The 23,366-nt window shown below is 37.6% G+C and overlaps 1 protein-coding gene across 1 annotated transcript in view; it reads right to left on the minus strand.

The window, feature by feature from the left end:
* Positions 1–23,366, minus strand: part of GLRA1 (glycine receptor alpha 1) — a 103,169-nt gene that overhangs the window by 18,682 nt on the left and 61,121 nt on the right. Inside the window, exons 4-6 of the mRNA XM_056816652.1 lie at positions 6,288–6,511; positions 400–501; positions 207–219 (exon numbers count right to left, since the gene is read on the minus strand). Coding sequence (XP_056672630.1) covers positions 207–219; positions 400–501; positions 6,288–6,511 — 339 coding nt within the window. The remainder of the gene's footprint in view (positions 1–206; positions 220–399; positions 502–6,287; positions 6,512–23,366) is intronic.

Genomic DNA, 23,366 nt, shown 5'->3' on the forward strand with positions numbered 1-23,366 from the left:
GGCATCTAGGTGGTTCAATGGATAATCCTGGAGTCAGGAAGACTTATCTTCCTGAATTCAGATCTGGCCTCAGACACTTTCTAGCTCTTCTCTGGGCAAGTTACTTGGTCCTGTTTGCCTCAAATTCCTCATCAGTAAAATGATCTGGAGAAGGAAATGGCAAACCACTCCAGTACCTCTGCCAAGAAAACTCCAAATGAGGGTACATAGAATGAGACACTGAATAACAACAGCAATGATTTTTAGGACAGAAGTGGGTAAGAGATGAGCAGAAGGTGAGTCTCCCTTACAGCTCTCTCCCACCAAGTCTTTGGGTTAAAATCTGAGTTGTATTTTGGTTCTCATGAAATCTAGCCTGAGCTTCTATGACATGGAGGGAGGGAAATTGAATTAAAGGACCAGGGCTTGGGGGGCTTACAGCTTTCCAGTTGCATAATGCATGTCTGGACATCCATGGGAAAATTCTTCAAATCCATAGGGCAGGCCAGAGTCAGAGTAATCCTGAGAAGAGAAGGAAGCAGAAATAAATTTTGGATTAGCTATGCTAATGAAACACTTGGTATCTCAGAGAAACTAGGCAGTGTACCTCATAGAAAACAGATGGGAACCCAGAGAATTTGGTCAAGGCCTCAGATCATTTGCATCTCATTCCAGATTAGCTAACTGCTCTTCTTATCATTCCATATTAATAACCCTGCATGTAAAAATAGATTTTTATTTATGTCTTTTATTTTTATTTTTCTATATTTTCTAATGTCCTGCCCTGCCACTCCCTCATAGACCTATTCTTTATAACAAAGATTGAAAAAGAGGGAGAAAATAGTTCAGCAAAACTAATAATTATATCCCCAAAGTCTGACCATATATGCATTTTTTTCACACCTATAGTGCCCCATCTCTGCAAAGAAGGAGGTGGAGGTGCCGTTTGTAATACCGTGAGCCAGCTAGGTGGTACAGTGAATAGGCTACTGGGTTGAGAGTCAGGAAGATCTGAGTTCAAATGTGATCTCAGACCCTTACTAGCTATGTGAACCTGGGCAAGTTCATTAACCTCTGTTTTCCTGTTTTCACAACTTTAAAATGGGGATAATAATAGCACGCATCTCTCAGAGTTGTTGGGAAGATTAAATGAGGCAATATTTATAGCACAGTGCCTGGCACATAGTAGGCACTTAAATGCTTATTTCTTTTCCTTCCTTTGGGGTCAAAAATGGTCATTATAATTTATCAACATTCTATTTGAATTGCTTTGTCATTATTCTTTCTATTTACATGATTGTAGTCACTGTGTATTTTTTTTTCCTGGTACCGTTTATTTCAGTTTTCATCAGTTTACATAAGTCTTTTCTTGTTTCTCTGTATGTTATTATGGTTTTTCCCCTCCACAGTATAGTAATATTCCACTGTATTCACATATATAATTCGATTACTCATTCCCTAGTTGGTGACTATTTTTTATTTTCAGCTTTTCTGCTACAAAAAGTATACATATATTTTAAAGTTATAAATATTTTGGTGTGCTGGAGCCTTCCTTCTTGTCATTTGACTTCCTCAGGGTAAATATCTCAGGGTAAAAATAATTAAAAAAAAGGCTGCAATGGGGTCTGCCTTGTGTTGCTTTATGCTCCACTTCTATTCCAGTGCAATACATCTTTTGTGCCATCCTTCTAAGTTGTTTTGGGCTAAAAAATTATTTCATCTTATTTTGGGGGGGTTTAGGGTGCTCCAGAATTTTTTTTATGAGGCATTATATCATTGCTTTTTGGAGGGTGATTTTGTAGCAATCAGGTAAGTCTATGTACCTTCTCTGCCATCTTTGAGGTATATGTCTAGTGGAGGACTCTGGCTCAGAGAATATGGACATTTTCATCACTTTTTTCACAAATTCCAAATTACTTTTGAGAGTTGCTGGATCAATTCACAGCCCCTCCGACAGTATATTACCCTGAAAGGCCTTAATTTTAAAAGTACCCTTTAAGTTATGCCTCTAACTCACTGTGTGACAATGGGCAAGAAAGACCCTTTCCTCATTGGGTCTCAATTTCCTCCTGGGTAAAATGAGAGAGTCCAGTTCTGGGATTGTATATTACCTTCTAAGGTCACTTCCAGCACCAACATTCTATGTTCCAGGTTCTATGTTTCTTTTCAGTTTTGAGAACCTGTGGGCATCTATAACATGGGGATGATGATATTTATCTCACATGGTTTCAGGTAGATGAAACTGAGCTAATGCACAGAGTGTTCTGTGCACTTTAAAAGGCTAGATACATGTAGCCTCTTTATATTATAATAATTGCTATTATCTTGTTTTTCTCATAAATTTTCTTCTTTTTTTTTTTAAACCCTTATCTTCTATCTTAGGATCAATACTGTGTATTGGCTCCAAGGCAGAAGAGTGGTAAGGGCTAGACAATGGGGGTCAAGTGACTTGCCCAGGGTCACACAGCTAGGAAATTTCTGAGGCTAGATCTGAACTCAGGTCCTCCTGTCTCCAGGCCTGGATCTCAGTCTACCGAGTCATGTAGCTGCCCCCTATCATAACTTCTTGAGCTTTCTTTTGGGTAAATATGTCAAGCAGAGGTACATATTCACTGTGCTTATCATAAGTGTTGTAGGATGATAAAGAAACCTCTTAGAAACAACTGGAGGGGGCAGCTAGGTGGCTCAGTGGATTGGGAGCCAGGCCCAGAGACAGGAGGTCCTGGGTTCAAATCCAGCCTCAGATACTTCCCAGCTGTGTGACCCTGGGCAAGTCACTTGACCCCCATTGCCTATCCCTTACCACTCTCCTGCCTTACACAATATTGTTTATAAGATGGAAGGTAAGGGTTTAAATAAAAAAGAAACAACTGGAAATTGGAATAAAGTGGCCAGGAGAAAAAACATAATAACATGCAGAGAAATATGAAAATACTTATATAAGCTGATGAAAAGTGAGATAAATAGTACCAGGAAAAAATATACAGAGTGACTTACAACCATGTAGATAGAGCCCTGGGTGAAGAATCAAAAGATTTGGTTTTGATTTTGGGCTCTGACATTTCCTATCTATAAGACATCAGTCAAATCACTTTTCATCTTTGAATCTCAGTTTTCTCATCTGTAAAATGAGCATAATGATGTTTGAACTACTTCCTTCACGATGTTATAGTGAGGGAAGTGCTTTGTAAACTTGAAAGTAACATATACATTTTATTTATTCATTTATTCGACATGATTTTATTTATTTTTTAAGATTTTTTTCCATGGTTACATGATTCATATAACATATATATTAGCTATGTTAAGAATCTGGCTCCCTCACCAAATGGTTGTATGATCTTGGAATAAGTTCTTAACTCTTAACTCCCTTAATCTCCTTGTTAAAATGAAAGGTTTGAACTAGACTATTTCTTAGACATTTTCTAACTTGAAGAGTTCTTTTAGCTCTGACATTCAGTCTTTTATGTTTGAATGTTCTTCCACTTACGACATTCCATTTTATATGGTCTTTCCAGCCTTGACATTCTACATTCTAAAATATTCTTTCTGGTTTGGTAGGGTTACTGCCCATGTCAGGCAGGGAATGTATATCCGGGGGTAGGATTCTCATTTGGTAGCCAGGCAGGGAATGGTGTTTGGAGGCCCTGTTCCTTTCCTCTGCATCTGGATACTTCCTATTTTAGAATGTAGAATGTCCCTTGAGGACAAGTCCAGCTGGAGAGCTCTGAGCAACTGGAATCCCTAGACAGCTGGGGCAGGTGCCGTTCCTTCTCCCTCCCTTCATTCCCACCCCAGTCCATCAACTGCTTCCTAAGGAGAGTATTTGACTTGCCCCAGGTTTGCAAGCACAGCTTAATAACAGAATATGGTTGTTGTTTAAGTGTGTTGGATTATGTGGATGTGTGCCCTGCACACACACACACACACACACACACATACACACACACACACACAGCCTTTGCATGAGCTGTCTCCATATCTAGACTATGCTCCCTCATCACTATCACCTCTTCCCTAGTCTTCCTCCAAGCTCAGTTCAACTAGCACTTTCTAAGTGAAGCCTTCCCTGATCTCCCCTTTCCTGCAACTAGTGTCTCTCTGCCAAAATGACCTTGCACCGATTCTTTATATAGTTTGAATACTTTCAGATGAACTTGCTATTTCCGACTGCTCTAACTTAAATTTCTTGAGGGTGAAGATTATTTTATTTCTCTCTCTCTTTTTGTAACCTCAACAGGTAGCACCATGCCTGACATGTATTGGGTGCTTAATAAATGTTTATGGATGGAAATATATGCATGTGCACATACATACATATATATGCACACACAGTCCCTTTTGCTCTTCAAAGCAGTAGAGACAGTTTGATAGCTTGTCCAAGGGGAGAGGGGGAGAGAGAGAGAGAGAGAAAGAGAGAGAGGAGAGAGAGAGAGAGAAAGAGAGAGAGAGAGAGAGAAAGAGAGAGAGGAGAGAGGGAGAGAGAGAGAGAGAGAGAGAGAGAGAGAGAGAGAGAGAGAGAGAGAGAGAGAGAGAGAGAGAGAGAAAGAGAGAGAGAGGGAGAGAGAGAGAGAAAGAGAGAGAGAGAGAGGAGAGAGGGAGAGAGAGAGAGAGAGAGAGAGAGAGAGAGAGAGAGAGAGAGAGAGAGAGAGAGAGAGAGAGAGAGGGAGAGAGAGAGAGAGGGAGAGAGAGAGAGGTGTTCTGTCTCAGGCTTGAAGATCACAGCTCCAAAGTGGAGCAGCTGTCAGAACAGCTTAGCTAAATGCTTCTGGACAATCTTAGCCATCTCTCCATCCCCCACTGTCCTTGGGGCTTGGCCTTTTAGGGAACTTGTAAGGAGAACGTCCTGAGTAGAGACCAGTGGTTCTGGATGGGTCTGTGGGGGAAGAGCTTCCTGGATGGTTACATTTAATTTTAGCTATTCTTGGGGCTCATATGTGAGTTTTCCAGATCTCAGAAAAATTGTGAGGTCAGCAAAGTTAGTTTTCTTTCTGGGTCCTTTATTTACTCTCTCAGGTCTCCATGAAGAGCTCTGGATCTAGAGTCAGGGGAGTTCAAATTGAGTTCAAATCCTAGTTCTTCTACTCACTATTTATGTGTTACTGCCTATGTGATCATTGCCCCTCTTATGTCTCAGTTTTCTCACTACAGAATAATAATAACTAGCATTTACATGGGCAGCTAGGTGGCACAGTGGATAGAGCATAGGGCCTGGAGTTAGGACTCTTCTTCCTGAGTTCACATCTGTTCTCAGACACTTACTAGCTATGTGATTCTGGGCAAATCTCTTAACCTTGCTTGCCTCAGTTTCCTCATTTGTAAAATGAACTAGAGAAGGAAATGGCAAACCACTCTAGTATCTTTGCCAAGAAAACTTCAAACAGAGTCACGAAAAGTCAGACACATCAGAAATGATTCAGTAACAACAAGAATTTATATAGTGTTTTAAGATTTGTAAACCTCTTTCCACGTGTTATTTCATTTGATCCTTAAAAACCACTTTATGATGTAAGTATTATTATTATTATCATCCTGGCCCCAATATAGCTTTTTGAGCTTTTTTTAATTAGGAGAATGAATTAGAGGAGGGATTATAAGATTGAAAAAATAATATAGATGACTAGCAATAATTCATTACTTTAAGGTTTGCAAAGTACTTTAAAGATACTACTTCATTTCATTCTCACAATGATCCTGAGAAGGAAATGCTACTATCATTCTATTTTATAGATGAGGAAACTAAGATTGAGAGAGATTAAATGAATTGCTCAGGGTCACACAGCTAGTAAGTATGTAAGGGTGGACTTGAATTCAGGTCTGACTTGCAATCTAAATCTATTTGCTTGCAAAACCTTTGAATGAGTTATCAGAGTCACCATAAGGCTATTTACTCTTCATGTGAACATGGATAAGTCTTTTTTGTGGAAATAACTCATATTTTTTCCTCTGAACCTGTGCTTCTTTCCAACTTCCCCCCCTCCTTTTTTTTTTTTAAACCCTACCTACCTTTCTGTCTGAGTATCAGTTCTAAGACAGAAGAGTAGTAAGGGCTAGAGAATTGGGTTTAAATGACTTGTCACATAGTTAGGAAGTATCTGAGAAGAACCCAAGCCCTCTTAATTCCAGGCCTAGTACTCTATCTACATTGCTATGTAGCTGCCCCCTGCCTTTTCTTTTTTTTTTTCTGCCACTGATCCATTATTATACCTTTGCTCAGTTATCTACCATTTTGGGCTTTGCTCTAGGAGGTGATGGGAAATCAGTTGTTGCTATGAAAGAACCTGGTGGGGATGGGGAGGGCACCTCACCTGATACTGTAGAGGACATTGCCATTCCTGGAGATGCGCAAGAGCTTGTTGTCAGTAGTGATCTCATGGAAATGGGCTCCTTTCTCATTGGCAAAGAACAAGTCAGGCTTCCAGATGGAGTCCAACATAGATGGGTCCAGGTCCAGGGAATCATCAGGATACTCATTGTAGGCCAATCGAGGGTCATTCCACTGCTGACGCAAGAAGATGTTGACCCTATAATCCTACAAAGGAGAAGAGAACAAGAACCTGGTGAATTCACCTCCTATAAAGGATGTCTAGTTCCTCAGATGAGTGCTCTGAGACACAGTTATTTGTTGTTCACTGTCACTATTTCTTGTGCTTCCCATCACTTCTCTACTTTCTCAAATCATAGAGTCAAGTACCTTAGGTAGAATAGACAGAATACAGAATGTCAGAACTAGAAGGGACCTAAAAACACAGAACATAGAATGTCATGTTTGGAAAGAATCAAAAAGCATAGAAATTAGAGATGGATGAAACTTAAGAAATAATCTTCTTTCAGTATCTTAATTTTAATTTTAATTAATTTATTTAAAAACCCTTACCTTCCATCTTGGAGTCAATATTGTGTATTGGCTCCAAGGCAGAAGAGTGGTAAGGGCTAGGCAATGGGGGTTAAGTGACTTGCCCAGGGTCACACAGCTGGGAAGTGTCTGAGGCCAATTTGAACCCAGGATCTCCCATCTCTAGGCCTGGCTCTCAATCCACTGAGCTACCTAGCTGCCCCCAGGCCCTTAATTTTTAGATGGGAAGAATTTGAGGCACCCAGAGAATTAATGTCAGAACTATGGCTTTAGCCCATATTTCCTGATTCTCAGTTCAGTACTCTTTCTAGTATTTTATACTGTTTCACTCAATTATCTGAGAAATTCATAGATATGGAACAATTCATTGGGGAAAAGAGCAGGAGAAACATGGCATTGCTGTATTCTCTTTCTGGTTAAGCCCTTAATAATTTCCTCTTTCTCCAGTGGTGAGTGTATAATTTTGAGGCAAAGTAGAACCATACCTCCAAACCCCTCCTTGAGCCTGCCGCCTCATTGGGTATGTCTGCAAAAATGTCAATAGCTTCATAAAATGTGCCCAGGTATTTCATAGGATTGCTCTATTATTTAATTGAAGCCTCTCCCACCAGCCCTATAGAAAATGACATTTAGTCTCATAATCTCATGTCTTATAAGTCCCCTGGTGGGGGATTGCTGCAGAACAGGATAGCATATTGTTTTCCTGAGCTTCCTTCGAATGGAAGCAGATGAATTCTAGTCTGGTCCCATCTGACTGGGAAGTTAAAAATATTGTCTTTCTTCTCCCATGCATTTTACATGCTGTAGGCTCAGGGCCTGAGTGGTGTCAGAAGGAGGACATGTGGACATTTGGAGAATAAAAGTCTTTGGTTTCCAAAGCCCAGTTGCATTCTTGTTGATTCCAGAGCAACCAGTCAAAATTATTCTATTGCCTCTGGCAGAATGGGGTGTAGAGAGCAGTTTAGTGATTTTCCCTCCTCCCCTCCAGAAATATTCTCCTGATTACCAAAATTCTATTTATCCTTTGAGGCCCAGCTCATGTCCCACCTCCTCTTTAATTCCTTTCCTGACCCCTCCTCCCTGAGATGCCTCTTCCTCCTCAGATCACTAAAGACCCAGGTGATTTGTGTGACTCCTTCACTTAACCTTTTAGGGCCATCTTAGTTACTTTAACTATAAAATTGAAATAATACACCTATCTCTCATGACCTTACCTTGCTCCTCAAATTTGGTCAGTTGCCATGTTCTGCCAATTCTTCCTTGATGTCTTCCCGCATTTGCTATTCCCCCCTCCCTCTTTCATTCCTATGCTACCACCCTAGTTCAGATCCTCATCATTTTATGATGGACCATTGGAAGCAGCCTTTTAATTGGCCTCCTATTTCCAATTTCTCCCCTCTCCAGCCCATCTTAATATAGCTAACAAAAGTAGTCTTCTTAAGGCACAGTTTTGCATATGTCACTTCCTTGGTCCCTATTTTGTATAGGATAAAACTGAACTTCTCTAACCTATCATTGAAGGCCTTCTACAATCTAGTTTCAACCTAACTAGGCAAATTTTAGAAAATACTAAAGGGATATTTTTTTTTTATGACATTCTGACAGGGATGTGAGTAATCCCTAAAAGGATGGATTATGTTCATGCTAGGACATGCTAGATCAGTTTCTTTTAATTATTTGAAAGAGAGACTAGATTGGTAGACCAGATATTGTATAGATATTAGTATACTTGGATTATAATGTAGCATTTGATAAAATCTTTCATGATATCCTTGTGGTTAAGATACAGAGATGTGGGCAAGATGGAAATACCCTTAGCTCTTGAAAAAATGCCCACCTAAAGTGTTGTGATTAATACATTATTATTAACCAGGAAGGAGGTTTCTAGGAGAGTGCCACAGGGATATGTACTTAGTTCTGGTTCAGTTTTATAAATGACTTAAATTAAGGCATGGATGACATTCTTCTTAAATGTGCAAATAACATGAAATGAAGGCTAGCTAACATAATGGATAACAGTATCAGAATGAATGAAGATTTTGACAGGCTAAAATGATGACTCAATCCAAATGATGATATTTTATAGGGATAAATGTAAAATCCTATGCATAGATTAAAAAATAAATTGTACAACTATAGGGTGCCAGAGGTATGTCTAGACAGTCCTTTGTCTGAAAAATATATGAGGTTTTCTTCAAGTATGAGTCAACAGTGTGACATGTCAGCTAAAAAAAGATATTCAGGAAAAAGACTTATGCATCTCATGGACATAAAATCTTCATGAGAAAACACATTTTGATGGTATCCTTGATGAAAATATGAGACAGGAACAGGCAGGCTTTTGTGAATGATTTTTTAAAAAATTATTACCTTCTATTTAGAGTCAATACTGTGTTTTGGTTCTAAGGCAGAAGAGCAGAAAGGGCTAGGCAATGGGAGTTAAGTGACTTGCCCAGGGTCACACAGCTAGGAAGTGTCTAAAGCCAGATTTGAACCTAAGACCTCCCATCTCTAGGCCTAGATCTCAATCCCCTGAGCAACCCAGTTGACCCTGATGATCAGTTTCCAACAGGGAAACATGGACTTTCCAAATATGTTTGCTACTGTGATCTAGGATGTTTTGCACAGAATGCAGATGGAAGAGGGATTGTCTGTTGATAGTGAGATGCTCATGATGTCCTATTTGTGGGCAACATTGTCTTCATTGCATCAATCCTCTAAAGGACCTCCTACGTGAGATCTATGGTCAAAAAAGATCTACCTAACACACAACATAGGAAAAAGCAAATGGATGAATACCTAATGATCAGACTATGGCAGATAACTGAATGGGCAGCTCATTGATGGAGTCCAACAGGACATGATCCACAGTCATTAATAAAACCCTAACAAACTATTATTTTCATATCAATATTCTTTTATTGATCATGGAAAATGGCAGTCTCTGAGGAATCAAACTTGTAGGAGACACAAAGATAAAGAGAAATGTATAGTAGGAATATCCTTCAGTTTGTTTTTCAATAAAATCTGATTTCTCTAACCTACCATTCAAGGCCTTCCACAATCTAGTTTCAACTCTACAGACAAATTTTAGAAAATACTAAAAGGGTTATTTTCAGGACATTATGGGATGGTGTTTTGAATGATACGTTTCATCCATCTTTAACCCAGCCCTCATCTGTAGCTCCAAGCAACAGTCACTTCCTCCAGGAAAACCATCTCCAAAGATGGGTTAACTCAGATGGAAGGTAACCAACAATTATTATCAAGGAGGTCTTGAATGCATGACAGTATAAAGGCTATTGAGGAGATGTAAGAATAGAAAAAGAGTTGGATCCATAATGTGATAAAAGCAAACAAACTGAGGATCACTACTGTGTTGGTATCTATGGAATGTCAAGAGAACTAGAGGAAAGACTTTATGTGGAAGATTGATGGGAAGATGAAAAGGCATAGATGGACTAGGGAAGAGTACCCACTTAGATGAGATTAAGCATGTACTCAAGCTCTGAAATACTAAAGTATATTCCAGGGATCCTTTTAGCTCTTGTTTGTGATTTTGTAAATGGTTGCCACCAACTTACCTCTCCTCTGTCAGTAAAGATCAGTGTAATTGATAGAATTGGCAGGAAGTTAAATGTTGTCTTGTTTATTCATCCATAGGGCTGTTGACTGTTTTCCAATATATTGGGTCATGTTTGGGCTGTGTGTTCAGGCTCAGGGAGCCTTGTAATCTGAGGTGGATGTGGGTATTTTCCCACTTCTCTCCTCTCTCTTCTCATTCCCACCCTCTGCCCTTCTTGTCACAGGAGACTGACCAATCTCTGCTGCACTAGCACTCTGAGACTTCCTGCAGAGTGCCAGCTGCCAAAGCCTTTGGCAGAAAAGGAGGCTGATGGGTCTGCAGTGGTGAGGGTGGACACCAGCATCTAATGACAGGAAGAAGGTTGTTGTGGGTGGGGTGGGGATAGAGAACCCAGGCTTTGGTGCCCAAGAACACAGAAATGGGACCTGAACCAGCTTGTATTGCCCAATAGATAAATAAGAGTGGGGGGGGGTTGTCTCTGTTGAGGGGCTGACCAAGTCAGCCCACAATTATCTCATTTTTCTTTAATCCCTAGTGTACTTAACATCAGTATAGAATATTATACAACATTACAAGAGACCACAGAGGCCATCTTTTCCAAAGCCCATTTAATTTTATTGAGAAAAAAAAATGAAGCAGATGGAAATGCAAAGATGGGAAAAACCAATAATATAGTATCACAGCTGGAACTAGAACCCAGGTCTCTGGATTTCTAACCTTATAAATCCTATCTTTATTACATTTCTGATTTACAAAACACTTTCTTCATAACAGTCTTGTGTGGGAGGTCAAGTATTATTATACCCAATTTATAAATGCAGAAATTGATATTTAGAGAGGATGAGTGACTTGCTTGAGGTCACACTATTAGAGAAAAGGAATTTATTTAGGTCTTCTGACTCCCAATACAAGCTTCATTTTACTGTGTTGTCCTATTTTGGCTTTCCTGAAACATGATTTATCAGGCTTTGGTAGCCCCTCCTGCCCCCTCATCCCAACATGTCTTTGTACAGTTTTGCTATCACTCCTTGAATGATTCTGAGCTTCATCTTCTCCTTCCTGAGGTCAGTTAGCAGGTCCCTACGAGAAGAATCTGGGGTCAAAGAACTTCATGGGACCCTCAAAATCACATTATGTGATCAACCACAAACTTCATTTGTATTTGAGACTAGTGCTGATAATAACTCTCAGCCAAGGATTGTTCAACTAGCACCCTTGTGAGCTCAGGGAATTTCAGATCAAACTATAGAATGTCAGTGCAAGAAAAGACCTTAGGATGCAGAATATGGAATCTCAAAACTGGAAGGAAGCAATCAAAACAAGGTTGAATACTTAATCAGAAGCCAGGTTATATAAATTGAACATAGAAGAGTCTTTGGAAAAGAGAGTTGAAGATAGCCAATAATCCTGTTCCTACTCATCTGCTTAGATTTATAGTTAGAAAGTACCTTCAGGTCCTTTGAGTCTAACTCTTCCATTTTACATATGAGAAAACTGAAGCACCTCAGAGAGTGACTTGCCAGGGTCATTCAGCTAATAAATGTCTGATGCTAGATTTGAACTCAGGAAGACGAGTCTTCCTAGCTTCAGGCCTGGTAACAGGAACAAATCAGTTCAAGTCTGATGTCCTATACACTTCTCAATGCTGTCTTTCATCTCTCCACAAAAGAAGGAGGTAGCCACTGTTTACCTGAAGCTGGTGAAAACATGGAGATTGAGGAGGCGTGATGCCCCTTCCCAGCATTGACTTTCAGCACACCCTTCTAAGAATTCCTTCTCATGGATGTCTATGAATCTGAGACCCAGAAGGAGACGTGGCCACAACAGTCAAGGCTTGTCAAATGTGTCCATGCAGCATAGCCACCCCTCTTCTGGTCCAGGTCCTGTGAAGCCTGCTGCTTATCAGTGGTCAGAGTCCTCTGACTTTCCTTTGCTCAGTGTCAGGAGGCACCGCTGGGTACCAAGATGGCCCTTCTTGCTCACGTCCTTCTTTGTGACTCTGGCTTTGAGAGTGGCTAGCGATTGAGCTGTCCAGGAGTGGATGCCAGGAACTGATTCTATAGGGTGACAGGGAGCTGTCATAGGTAACACAGATTTGGCTCAGGAGTAACATAGCTCTCATTGATGCTCTTGTGCCCAGAGATTTCCCTGCTCCCCCTCCTACCTGGTTCCTCCTTTTGATGGAAGGTATCTGTTCAGCTAAAATCGCAATTTCTATAGAAAGTCTTTCTGGGTCCCTGTTAAACCTGATTTTTTCTTTTTATTGATTATTTCCAATTTATCCCAATAATATTGATTAATTATTCGAACCATTAATCAAATAGCATTTAAAAATCAATAAAGTAAATGTCTCAAAAACTTACTAGCTGTGTGACTGGGCAAGTCCTATAATCTTTCTAAACTTCATCAATAAAATGAAGTTAATAATTGCACTTAATTCACTAGGTTGTTATGAAGATTAAGTGAGATAATACATGTAAAGAGCTTTACATGTACTATTATTATACATGTAATGTATACATTATTATACATGAATCTGAAAACACTAGGCAAATGCTAGTGATGATGATGATGATAATGATAATGAAATGATGCATTAAGCACCTATTAGCATTATGGTAAGCACTAAGGATACAAAGACAAAAAGTTTAAAAGTCCCTAACCTTAAGAAACTCACATTCTAAGGGAAAGCTAGGAAGCTAGTGGATTGAGAGCCAGACCTAGAGACAGGCATGTCCTAGGTTCAAATCTGGATGGGTGACCTGGGCAAGTCACTTAACCCCTATTGCCTAGGCCTTACTGCTCTTCTGCCTTAGAACCAAAACATAGTATTGATTCCAGGACAGAAGGTGAGGATTAAAAAAAAAACCCAAACTCACATTCTATTGAAGGAGATGATTATATACACATAAAAGTATATGCAAAGTGAATTTATTCAAAACACATACAAAATAAATATAAGGATAATTTCTTTGTGAAAGGGAAAGGTACTAGGAGGATCATGCAAGAGGTGATGTTTGAATTGAAATTTAACAGAAATTAAGAGGTAGAAGTAAGGAGGGAGGACATTTCAGGAATGTAAAACAGACTATACTAATGCATGGAGATGGGAAACAGAATGTCATAGGTGAGGAACAGTTTGCAGGACATTTTGACTGAACTATAAAGTGTGTGAATGGTGCAGCCATTTTTCAGTTGTGTCTGATTCTTTATGATTTCATTTGGGAGTTCCTTGGCAGAGATACTGGAGCAGTTTGCCATTTCTTTATTCAGCTCATTTAAAGATGAGGCAAATAGGGTTAAGTGACTTGCCCAGAGTGAATGAGCTTGAAAGTGTTTGAGGCTGGATTTGAACTGAGACTTCTTGACTTTGGGCCTAGCACTTTATCCATTGCACCACCTAACGGCTCATGAAGGGTATTAATATTTAATAAATATGGAAAGATGGGTTCTCCCTCTACACTACTTCACTAGTTGATCTCATCAATTTCCATGGATTCAAGTACTATGCTGATGGCTCTCAAATCTATTATCCAGTCTTACTGTCACTGCTGAACTCCAGTCTCACATCTCCAACTGCCTATTGGACATAATTCTAGTGCCTTCTCTTGGTTGATTATTTTCAATTTTTCTTTTATTTACCTTGTTTGTACATAGCTGTTTGTATTATATCTCCCCCATTTGACTGTGGACTCTGTGACAGCATGGATTATTTTTTTACTTTCTTTGAGTGCCCAGTTTTTAGCCCAGTGAAATGGCACATAGTAGGCACTTAATAAATGTTTATTGACTGACTAGACCCAGGTTCTGAAGGGCTTTAAATGCCAAATAGAGGATACTGAGTTTGATTTTAGAAGTATTTGGAAGTCACTGGAGTTTGTTGAATAGGGGAGGGTGATGGTCAAGCTAGATTTCAGGAAAATCAGTTTGGCAGCTGTGTGGAGGATGAATTGGAAAGGATAAAAGCTTGAGGCAAGGGGACCAACTAGGAGATTATTGCAGTTGAGAAGTGATGAGAACCTGAACTAGGATGGTGGGCATTTGAGGGGAGAGAAGAGACATGTGAGAGTTGTTGTCTAGGTAGAATCTTCAAGACTTGAACATGGAACAAATATGTGGGATGAAGGAAAGAGAGGTGTCCAGGATGATTCCAAAGTTGGCAACCTGGAAGACATGAAGGATTGTGGTGACTGAAACAGATATAGGAGAGTTTACCAGAGGGGTTAATTTGGAGAGAAAGATGAGCTCAGTTTTGGATGTGTTGAGTTTGAAATGCCCATACATTAGATTTGAAATTTCCAATAGGTAGTTGATGATACTAGGCTATATTCAGGGGGGTGGGGGGGAGAGAGAGAGAGAGAGAGACAGACAGACAGACAGACAGACAGACAGATAGACATAGACACAGAGACACAGAGACTAGGGTTGAACATAGAGATGTGGAAGTAATTTATATTGAACATATAGATCTGGAAGTGATAACTTAACACATAGAAACATGAGTTTGCTAAGAAAGAGGATGGAGAGAAAGAAAAGAATTCCCAGGGCAGGGCTTTGTAGAGCTCCCAGAGTGGGAGCAGAACAAAGATGTAGTGTCAATATCCAAGACATCATGTGTTCTGGAAAGGTCAAGATAGATGATAATTAGGAAAAGGTACATGGTTTTGGTCATTAATGGATCACTGGTAATTTTGGAGAGAGTATTTTCAGTTGAGTGATCAGATCAGAAGCTAAATTACAGAGGCTTGAGAAGTAGGAGAGAGAAGTGGAGGCAATGGGTATACAGTTTTTTCTCTAGTAATTTGTCTATGAAAGAGGAAAATGATAGGATAATAGCTTGAAAGGATAATAGTGTCAAGTTGGGGGCATGGATATGTTTGTAGTCAGCAGGGTAAGTAGTAAATAGATAGGGTGAGGTTGAAGATTAGAAAGAGGAGGATAGATGTAGGAAACTTTGGGAGGAGACTGGAGAAGATTGGTCAAAATGAGAATATGGACTACCTTTTCATCAAAAACTGGAATAAAGGGGGTGAAAATGAGATTATTTGAAGAGTTTTTAAGATGCCTTGCAAGAAGAGATGAGGAAATGCATAATGAACAGTTTACTTTTTTCAGTCCTTTGCTAAGACATCAGAAGAATATTTTGCAGAAGAATTGAGGAGAGAAGGCTTATATGATTTCTTCCAGCACCAGCAGCATATAAGTAAGAGAAGAAGAGAGAGATGGACAGAGTAATTAAATACAGGGATTTGATTACAAATATAGATATTTAACATTTGAGAATAGAAGTCTAACTGTTGAACTGCTTAAACAGTCAAGTTTAAGAAGGGAGTAAAGTAGAACAGGGGTGATGGCCTAGACAATTACTTAGTAGTACAGGGAATGGAGGTCATGGTAAGGATGAGGAAAAAGCTCAAGGAGAATAACGCATAGGGGAATACAGAATAATAGGAGATCATTGTAGGATAAAGGAATTGTATATATGTATGTATATTTAGTTTTGAACACTTCTTTTAACCCACCTATTACATTTGGTGAGTCAGTAGGGCAAACCTACAGAAATTGACTTAGGCCAGAGTAAAACAGAGACGTTGGCAGTAGGTTGGTTGACAGTTGAACCACCTTGCAACATTCTATTGTCCTTTCCAGCACTTGGTTGCTCTCCAAGGTCCTGATCAACACAGAACTCTGACTCTTGATTGACTCGGAAGGGGGGTTTACATTTTAAAAAGCCCAAAGGCCAATAGCACATGTGGTAGGAAGACATTTTTTTTTTTGGTTCTGTTCTTTGGCATTTGTTATTACTAATCACAGTGGATAATAATAACACATATCCTGTGTTTTATAACAACTTCCTATACACATTGAACATCATGTCAGCAAATTTCTGGGATTGTTTCCTACATATCCCTTATGGGATTTTCACCTTGTTTCCCTATTGTTGTTATATTGTTTTAGGATATGAATGGATGGAACCAGTAATGTCTTTGACTATCAGAACTGTGTTAGCTTATGTACCATTGATGTGCTTATGTTTAATTGTCTTGTATAAATGCAGAATTTTGTTTTTTGGTGTTGGTTATAAAATAAGGGCAATTGTTTTATGGATAACAAAAGATTCAGAAATGAAGCAGATGATTATGGTAATGAAAGATAAGATAGAAGCAATGGAACAATGTATGAAGGAGAAAATGATTTGATATAATGGTATTTTGAATGATTTCAAGGATAATGCTATAGATAAGGAAAATAATGAAGGAAATATTAAGAAAATGTCTAGATAGGAAAAGGAGAATGCTGAATTTAATAAAACCCAAGCATTGTTGTTTCCTCTAAGAGATATGCCTGTAGTTATTCAAGATGGAATATATAAGGTTAAAACTCATAAATTATTTACTCCTGAGAATTTGGAAATGATCAGACATAGAACTATATGCTTTCCCAATGAACCTAATAAAATGGTGAAGGAATTTCAGAGGGCTATAGAGATCTTTGACCTGTACTACGCTGATTTTTCCTATTGATGAAGGAATTATTGACTAAGAGAGAAAGGAACCAATTCAAAGAGGAAACCAGAAATGATCCATTTTTAACCCCATAGCCACAGGATTTTGAAGGTATGGATAGGAATTCATTCTCTGATTATATAAGGATGAAATAAGCCACAAGGTCAATCATTGATGTAATGAAAAGATATACCAAATGCCCTAATGCTTGGTCCAAATTTGAGAACATTAAGCAGAAACAGAATGAATCACCAACTAATTTTTTAGAAAGAATAACAGATGCTGCTGAAATAATTTTAGGCCTTGATGTGTTAGTGATGACACAATTGCACATATCAAGAGAGTATTTGTAAAAAATACATGTCCTAAGATAAAGTTATTTTAAAAAAATAATTGCTCAGATTGGGAAGAGATGGGTTTGGAAGAATTAAGGAGAAAAGCAACTTATTTATGCATGGATAATGATGATAGATATGAACACAGGGATACAGTAATTGAGGATTTGAAAAAGAAATTAAAGGATGCAAGAGACAGTGAAATAAAGAAAATAAAGTCAATGTCAGCACTTAGATTTGTGCGACCAAACAATCAGTACAGGCCAAAAGAAAGGAGATCTGGACTTCCTAGATGTTTCTTATGTAATCGAGTAGGACATTTTGTTAGGGAATGTAGATTCAGAGGGCAATTTTCTAGGCAATTGAATTGGAATAACAGATACAATAGAATAGACAGTATAATAATAATGGGAATAACAATAATTATAATAACAATAATTATCAGAGAAGAAATACTAATAATTGTCCTAATGCTTGCTATCAGGGAGCTCAAGCACCTGATTTGAACATTATGCAAGAGTGGGTTAAATCAAGAGTGAAGCCCCAAGTACAGCCAAGTAGTTAGTGGGCATAAGGGTGATCAGAACAAAGGGACATGTTTATTATGAAGGTGTACCTGGAGTTCTCAAGTATTTGAAAAATCAAGGGAAAATGGATTGGAATTCAGTGGAATTAGATGTAATGGAGATAAGGTTAATGAATTTATAAATAATGTGATTGAAACAAAGAATAATATAATCAGTGCTAATAATTGTGAGAAAAAACAAAATTTTAATGTAAAATTAGTTGAAACTTATAATGATTGTGAAATAATGGAAAATAGTGAATAATGTAAATTGGATAAAAATAATGTGATTGTGAATGAGAACAATGATATCAAGTTAGAGATTATAAAGACCAATGTGAATAGTGAAAAAGCTAATGATGGTGTTAAAGATGTGAAATCCTGTGAATGCCTTGCAATTTGAGGAGATGTAAATTTGGATGGACAAGAAATAACTGAGCTTTGTACTGATGTTACTGTGCTAGCACCGGTGTTGGAAACATTTCAACCACCAAGTAGTACAGAACCATATGTGTCTGTAACTATTGGAGACCAGATTTATGATCTTCTGGTTGATACTGGAGCCAGTAAATCAGTTTTGCAAAGTTTTCCTAAGAATTTTAGAGCTGTTGGTACAGTGGAAATAATAGGTGCTACTGGTGGACCACACAGAGTAGCAGAATTACAACCAAAAATGATTACTTTAGGTCCATTATCTGTGGAGCATGAATTTTTGTGTATGCCAGACTGTCCAGTGAATCATTTAGATCTAGATTTATTATGTAAACTAAGGTCAATGATCCAATGCACTGATACTGGTGATATATCATTACATCCACCAGAAGAATCTCTGAAAGCTTTTCCATTGCTGTTCTTAGATTCAGTCAGTACAGATGGTGACTTAGACTCAATCTATCCAATACATGAGGATATCCCTGAAGATCTTTGGTCAAAGTCTTCCACAGATTTGGTCTGTTGAAATCAGCTACTCTAGTCAAGGTGAGGACTAAGGAAGGACTAGTTCCTTGTGTACCTCAATATCCCTTGACTAAAGAAGAAATTGAGGGTATAATCACTGATTATCACTGAATCCCTAATTCAACAAGGGATCATAATACCTTGCTTCTCAGAATTTAATACTCCTATTCTTCCAATCAAAAGGTCAAAGTTAGATCAGAATGGCAAAGTTGTATATTGTTTTATACAGGATTTAGGAGCAGCCAGTGATTATGTAATCGAGACTCATCCTGTTGTACCAAGTCCAGCTGCTATAATTTCTTCCATTCCAAGTCAGACTAGATATTTCACTGTGGTAGATTTATACTCAGTATTTTTTCTCAATTCCAATTCATGAGGATTCTCAAAAGATCTTTGCTTTTACCTGGGAAAAACCCAGTGGACATGGATTTGTTTTTCTCAGAGTCTTATCAATTTACTGAGGCAATTTTCACAAATTCTAAATAGAGATCTGAAAACTATAATATTCAAAGAAAGTAAATTGGTACATTTTGTGGATGATATTCCTCTTGCATCTCCAAATGCTAAGGTGTGTCTGAGAGATAGCAAGATTCTTTTGTTAGAATTATTTAAGCATGGGCATAAAATCTCCAAGGTAAAATTACAATGAGTTTTGCCTCAGGTGCAATATTTTGGTTTTGTGTTATCAGAGGGTTCAAGAAGTATCTCACAGAAAAGTATAGCAGATATCCAGAAACTGAGTTCTTTTAAGACAAAAAAGCAACTCAGAGCTGTTCTTGGAACAAATGGATTCTGTAGACAATAGATATCTGGATATAGTGAACTAACAAAATGTCTAACAGATTTAACCAGGAATACAGAACCTGAACCTCTGAAACTAAAGTCTGAACATCTGCAAGCCTTAAGTAAGATTAAAGAAGCCATTTTATCTGTTCCAGCTTTGGGTATCTCAGACTATACAAAACTATTCCAACTATTTGTCAATGAAACTAAAGGTATTGCTTCTAGGGCACTGACACAGACTTTAGAACAAAGTTATCATCCAATTGGATATTATAGTTGTCAGTTTGATCCAATAGCTGCAGGTACAGTTCCTTGTCTAAGGGGTGTAGCAGCTGCTTAGTTAGCAGATTTAGTTTTGGGATGTCCATTGACTGTATATTTTTCACATCAAATAGAAGCACTAATGAGGAAATATCGTACTCAAGCTCATTCAGATCAACGAATTTCTAAGTATGAAATTATTATCCTGGGTAGTGAGAACATCCAATTGAGGAGAGGTAGTGTATTAAATCCAGCTACACTTCTTCCTGATTTGCCAAAGAATGATGAACCATTACATGAGTGCGTATAAGTAGTAGATCTAGTGGATATGCCTAGGATGGACTTGAAAGACACTCCTATTGAAAATCCAGACTTGGTGTTATTCACAGATGGTTCTTCATATTTGTGTGATGGAATTTGATGTACTGGTGCTGCAGTGGTCACAGAATTTGAGACACTGTAGTATGGCTCATTACTTAGTAACCTTAGTGTTCAAGGAGCAGACTTGGTGGCATTGAGCAAGCATGTCTTCTAGTTGATGGTAAAAGTGCTAATATTTTTATAGACTCTCATTATGCATTTTCAGTATGTCATGCAACAAGGAAGACCTGGAAACAATGAGGTTTTATTACTGCATTGGGAAAACCAATTGCACATTCAGAAATAATAATTGAGTTGTTGAATGCTATTCAAAAACCAAAACATCTAGCAGTGGTCCATTGTAGAAGTCATATTTGGGGCAGAGATTCATTTTCTAAAGGAATCATAGAGCTGATATAACTGCTAAGTTTGCAGCCTGGAATGCTCCAGTATATGTAATGAATTTGTCAACTATTGAGTCTGATGATTTAGAAAGAGCTTATGTAGACTCAGAAATTCAGAAGTTAAAGGAGAAATTTGGAGCAAGGAAAGAACATGGAATATCGGTTGCAGACACTGGAAAACTGCTGTTATCAAAAGATTTATATACCTATTTGTGTCAAGCCATTCACACAAAAGATCATTTTGGTACTCAAGCTGTAGTACACTCTCTAAAAAGGCAATGGATAGCACCAGGAATAAGTACTGTTGTAAATAAGATCTGTACAAGTTGTTCTGTTTGCTAAAAATTCAATCAAGGTGCATTCAGAAAGAAAGGTTTGAGTAGTAGACCTTTGGCATATTTTCCATTCAAGAATTTGCAAATTGGTTACATAAGCATGCCAAAATCTGGAAGATACAAGTTTTGTCTTGTAATTGTTTTTTTATAAACCCTTACCTTCCATCTTGTAATCAATACAGTGTATTGGTTCCAAGGCAGAAGAGTGGTAAGGGCTAGGCAATGGGGGTTAAATGACTTTCCCAGGGTCACACAGCTGGGAAGTGTCTGAGGCCATATTTGAACCTAGGACCTCCTGTCTCTAGGCCTGACTCTCAATCCACTGAGCTACCCAGATGTCCCCTGTAATTGTTGCTAGATTAAGAAAGTGGACTGAAGCTTTTCCATCTAATACTAATACAGCTAGCTTTGTGGTGAAAGTGTTACTTGAGGAAATTGTTCCTAAGCTTGGTGTACCAATTATGTAGATTCTGATAAAGGATTTTATTTCACACAAGATATCCTGAAAAGAGTCTATGAGAATCTAGGAATAACACCTAAATATCATGTTCCTTATCATCCACAAAGTTCAGGGCAAGTGGAGCATGTGAATAAGAAACTCAAGACTATGGTGGGGAAAATTTGTGCTGAAACTCATCTAAAATGGCCAGATATTCTTCCCATAGCTTTGTTTTACCTACATTCAAGACCAAGAGCATATTTACATATATTATATTATGAAATGTTCTTTGGATATGCTCCATTGCAGGCAAAAACTTGTAAGACTGTATACATCTCTCTTAGGAGGAGATTGTCAACTTGCTTCATATTTAAGTGCATTACAATAACAGCTTAGAGAATTGCTTGATATGGGAATATTGATCCAATCTGGTCTATTGGATTATCCTATTAATAATTTTCAACCAGGTGATATGGTGTATGTGAAAAATTTTGTAAAAACATCAGCAGCTCAAGACAGTTGAGTAGGTCCTTATACAATTGTGTTAGTTTCACCATCGTCTGTGAAAGTATTAGGAAGAGATTCATGGTATCATTGCTCACATATTAAATTAGCTCATGGAATTAATAACGAAAATGTAGAAATTGTTGGAGAAGAAAATTAAGACAAGTTCATGGAAAGCTGAGATTCATCAGTGAAATAGAGTCTGCAGTCAAAAAGATCAGTAATGAGTGGACCATTCGAGGACATTTGGATGGGAGAGAACATTGCAGATGAAGAGGAGGATTAAGAAAATTGATGGAAAGACATATAAATATTAAACAGATAAAGACTTTACAGGGAATTTTCAATGAAAAGGATCAAGTGATTGATGGACTAATGGTTTTAAGGAATTTGGGTAATGTAACATAACATAACATAACATAACACAACACAACATAACATAACATAAAATATATTCACAAGCATTCATCAATACATATTACTACCATGAATTTGGAGAGGAAGAATTCTTCAAACAAGATGAGAAGAAAGAATAATCTGAAGTTTTGGTAAGTATATTGCATGCAACAGTAACACAACAGTAACACAACAATAACACTGATACAACACTAACAAAACAGCATAACATAGCATGAATAACAACATAAAAAACCATATGCACAAAAACATAAACATGGTTATGTTACATTGATTCATTAGGTGAGTGAGTGAAACAATGTATAGTTAGATACTCACAGTGTTATAGTTAGTTGTAAAGTAGTTAGTTACTAACAAAAAATATTTAGCTACTTAGTTTAGAATAGTAATAGTATAGGTAGATAAGATTACTTTTAGGAGATTTTATTAAGATAGAGCTATATTTAGATAGGTTAGAATTTAAGGTTGATAAGATAAGACAAGATACTGACTTATATTACAAAATACATTGCAACATACATAACAGAATACATTACATAGTACATATGACATATAATATCACATATCATGCAAATTGTAAATACATATGTAAATAGTGTGTATTATAGTTAGGATTGTAAAATTAATTGTATTATAGTGTATATATATGTAATATATGTAAAACTTATATAAATAGATAATATTTGTTAAATTCTTAATATAGAATATGGTTATGTTTAATTTTCATCTATTGTTAAATGTATTTTGCATAAGCAAGTTTGATGGCTTGGTTTAATTTTTTTGTAAAACTTATGCAATGCTGTGTTTATTGTATTTTTCAAATTTTTTTGTCTAACTTTGCTGTTTATGCATTGCAATAATAGTAGAATTTTCTGTATTTATGTGTATATTTTGATTTTGATGTTATTTGCTTGTTTTGCTTTTGCATATGGTTGATCTGTAGTTTGAACTTTGTACTTGTCCATTGTATATTTTCCCTTTTTCCTTTCCTTGATTAAAATCCCTATAATAGGATAGTATTAGATAGGATAAGATAGTTGAGTATAGGTTATTTATTATTTTGGGTAGAAATCTTAATT

Source organism: Monodelphis domestica, chromosome 1 (genome assembly GCF_027887165.1).
Source record: "Monodelphis domestica isolate mMonDom1 chromosome 1, mMonDom1.pri, whole genome shotgun sequence".
In the NCBI taxonomy this organism is placed as follows: domain Eukaryota; kingdom Metazoa; phylum Chordata; class Mammalia; order Didelphimorphia; family Didelphidae; genus Monodelphis; species Monodelphis domestica.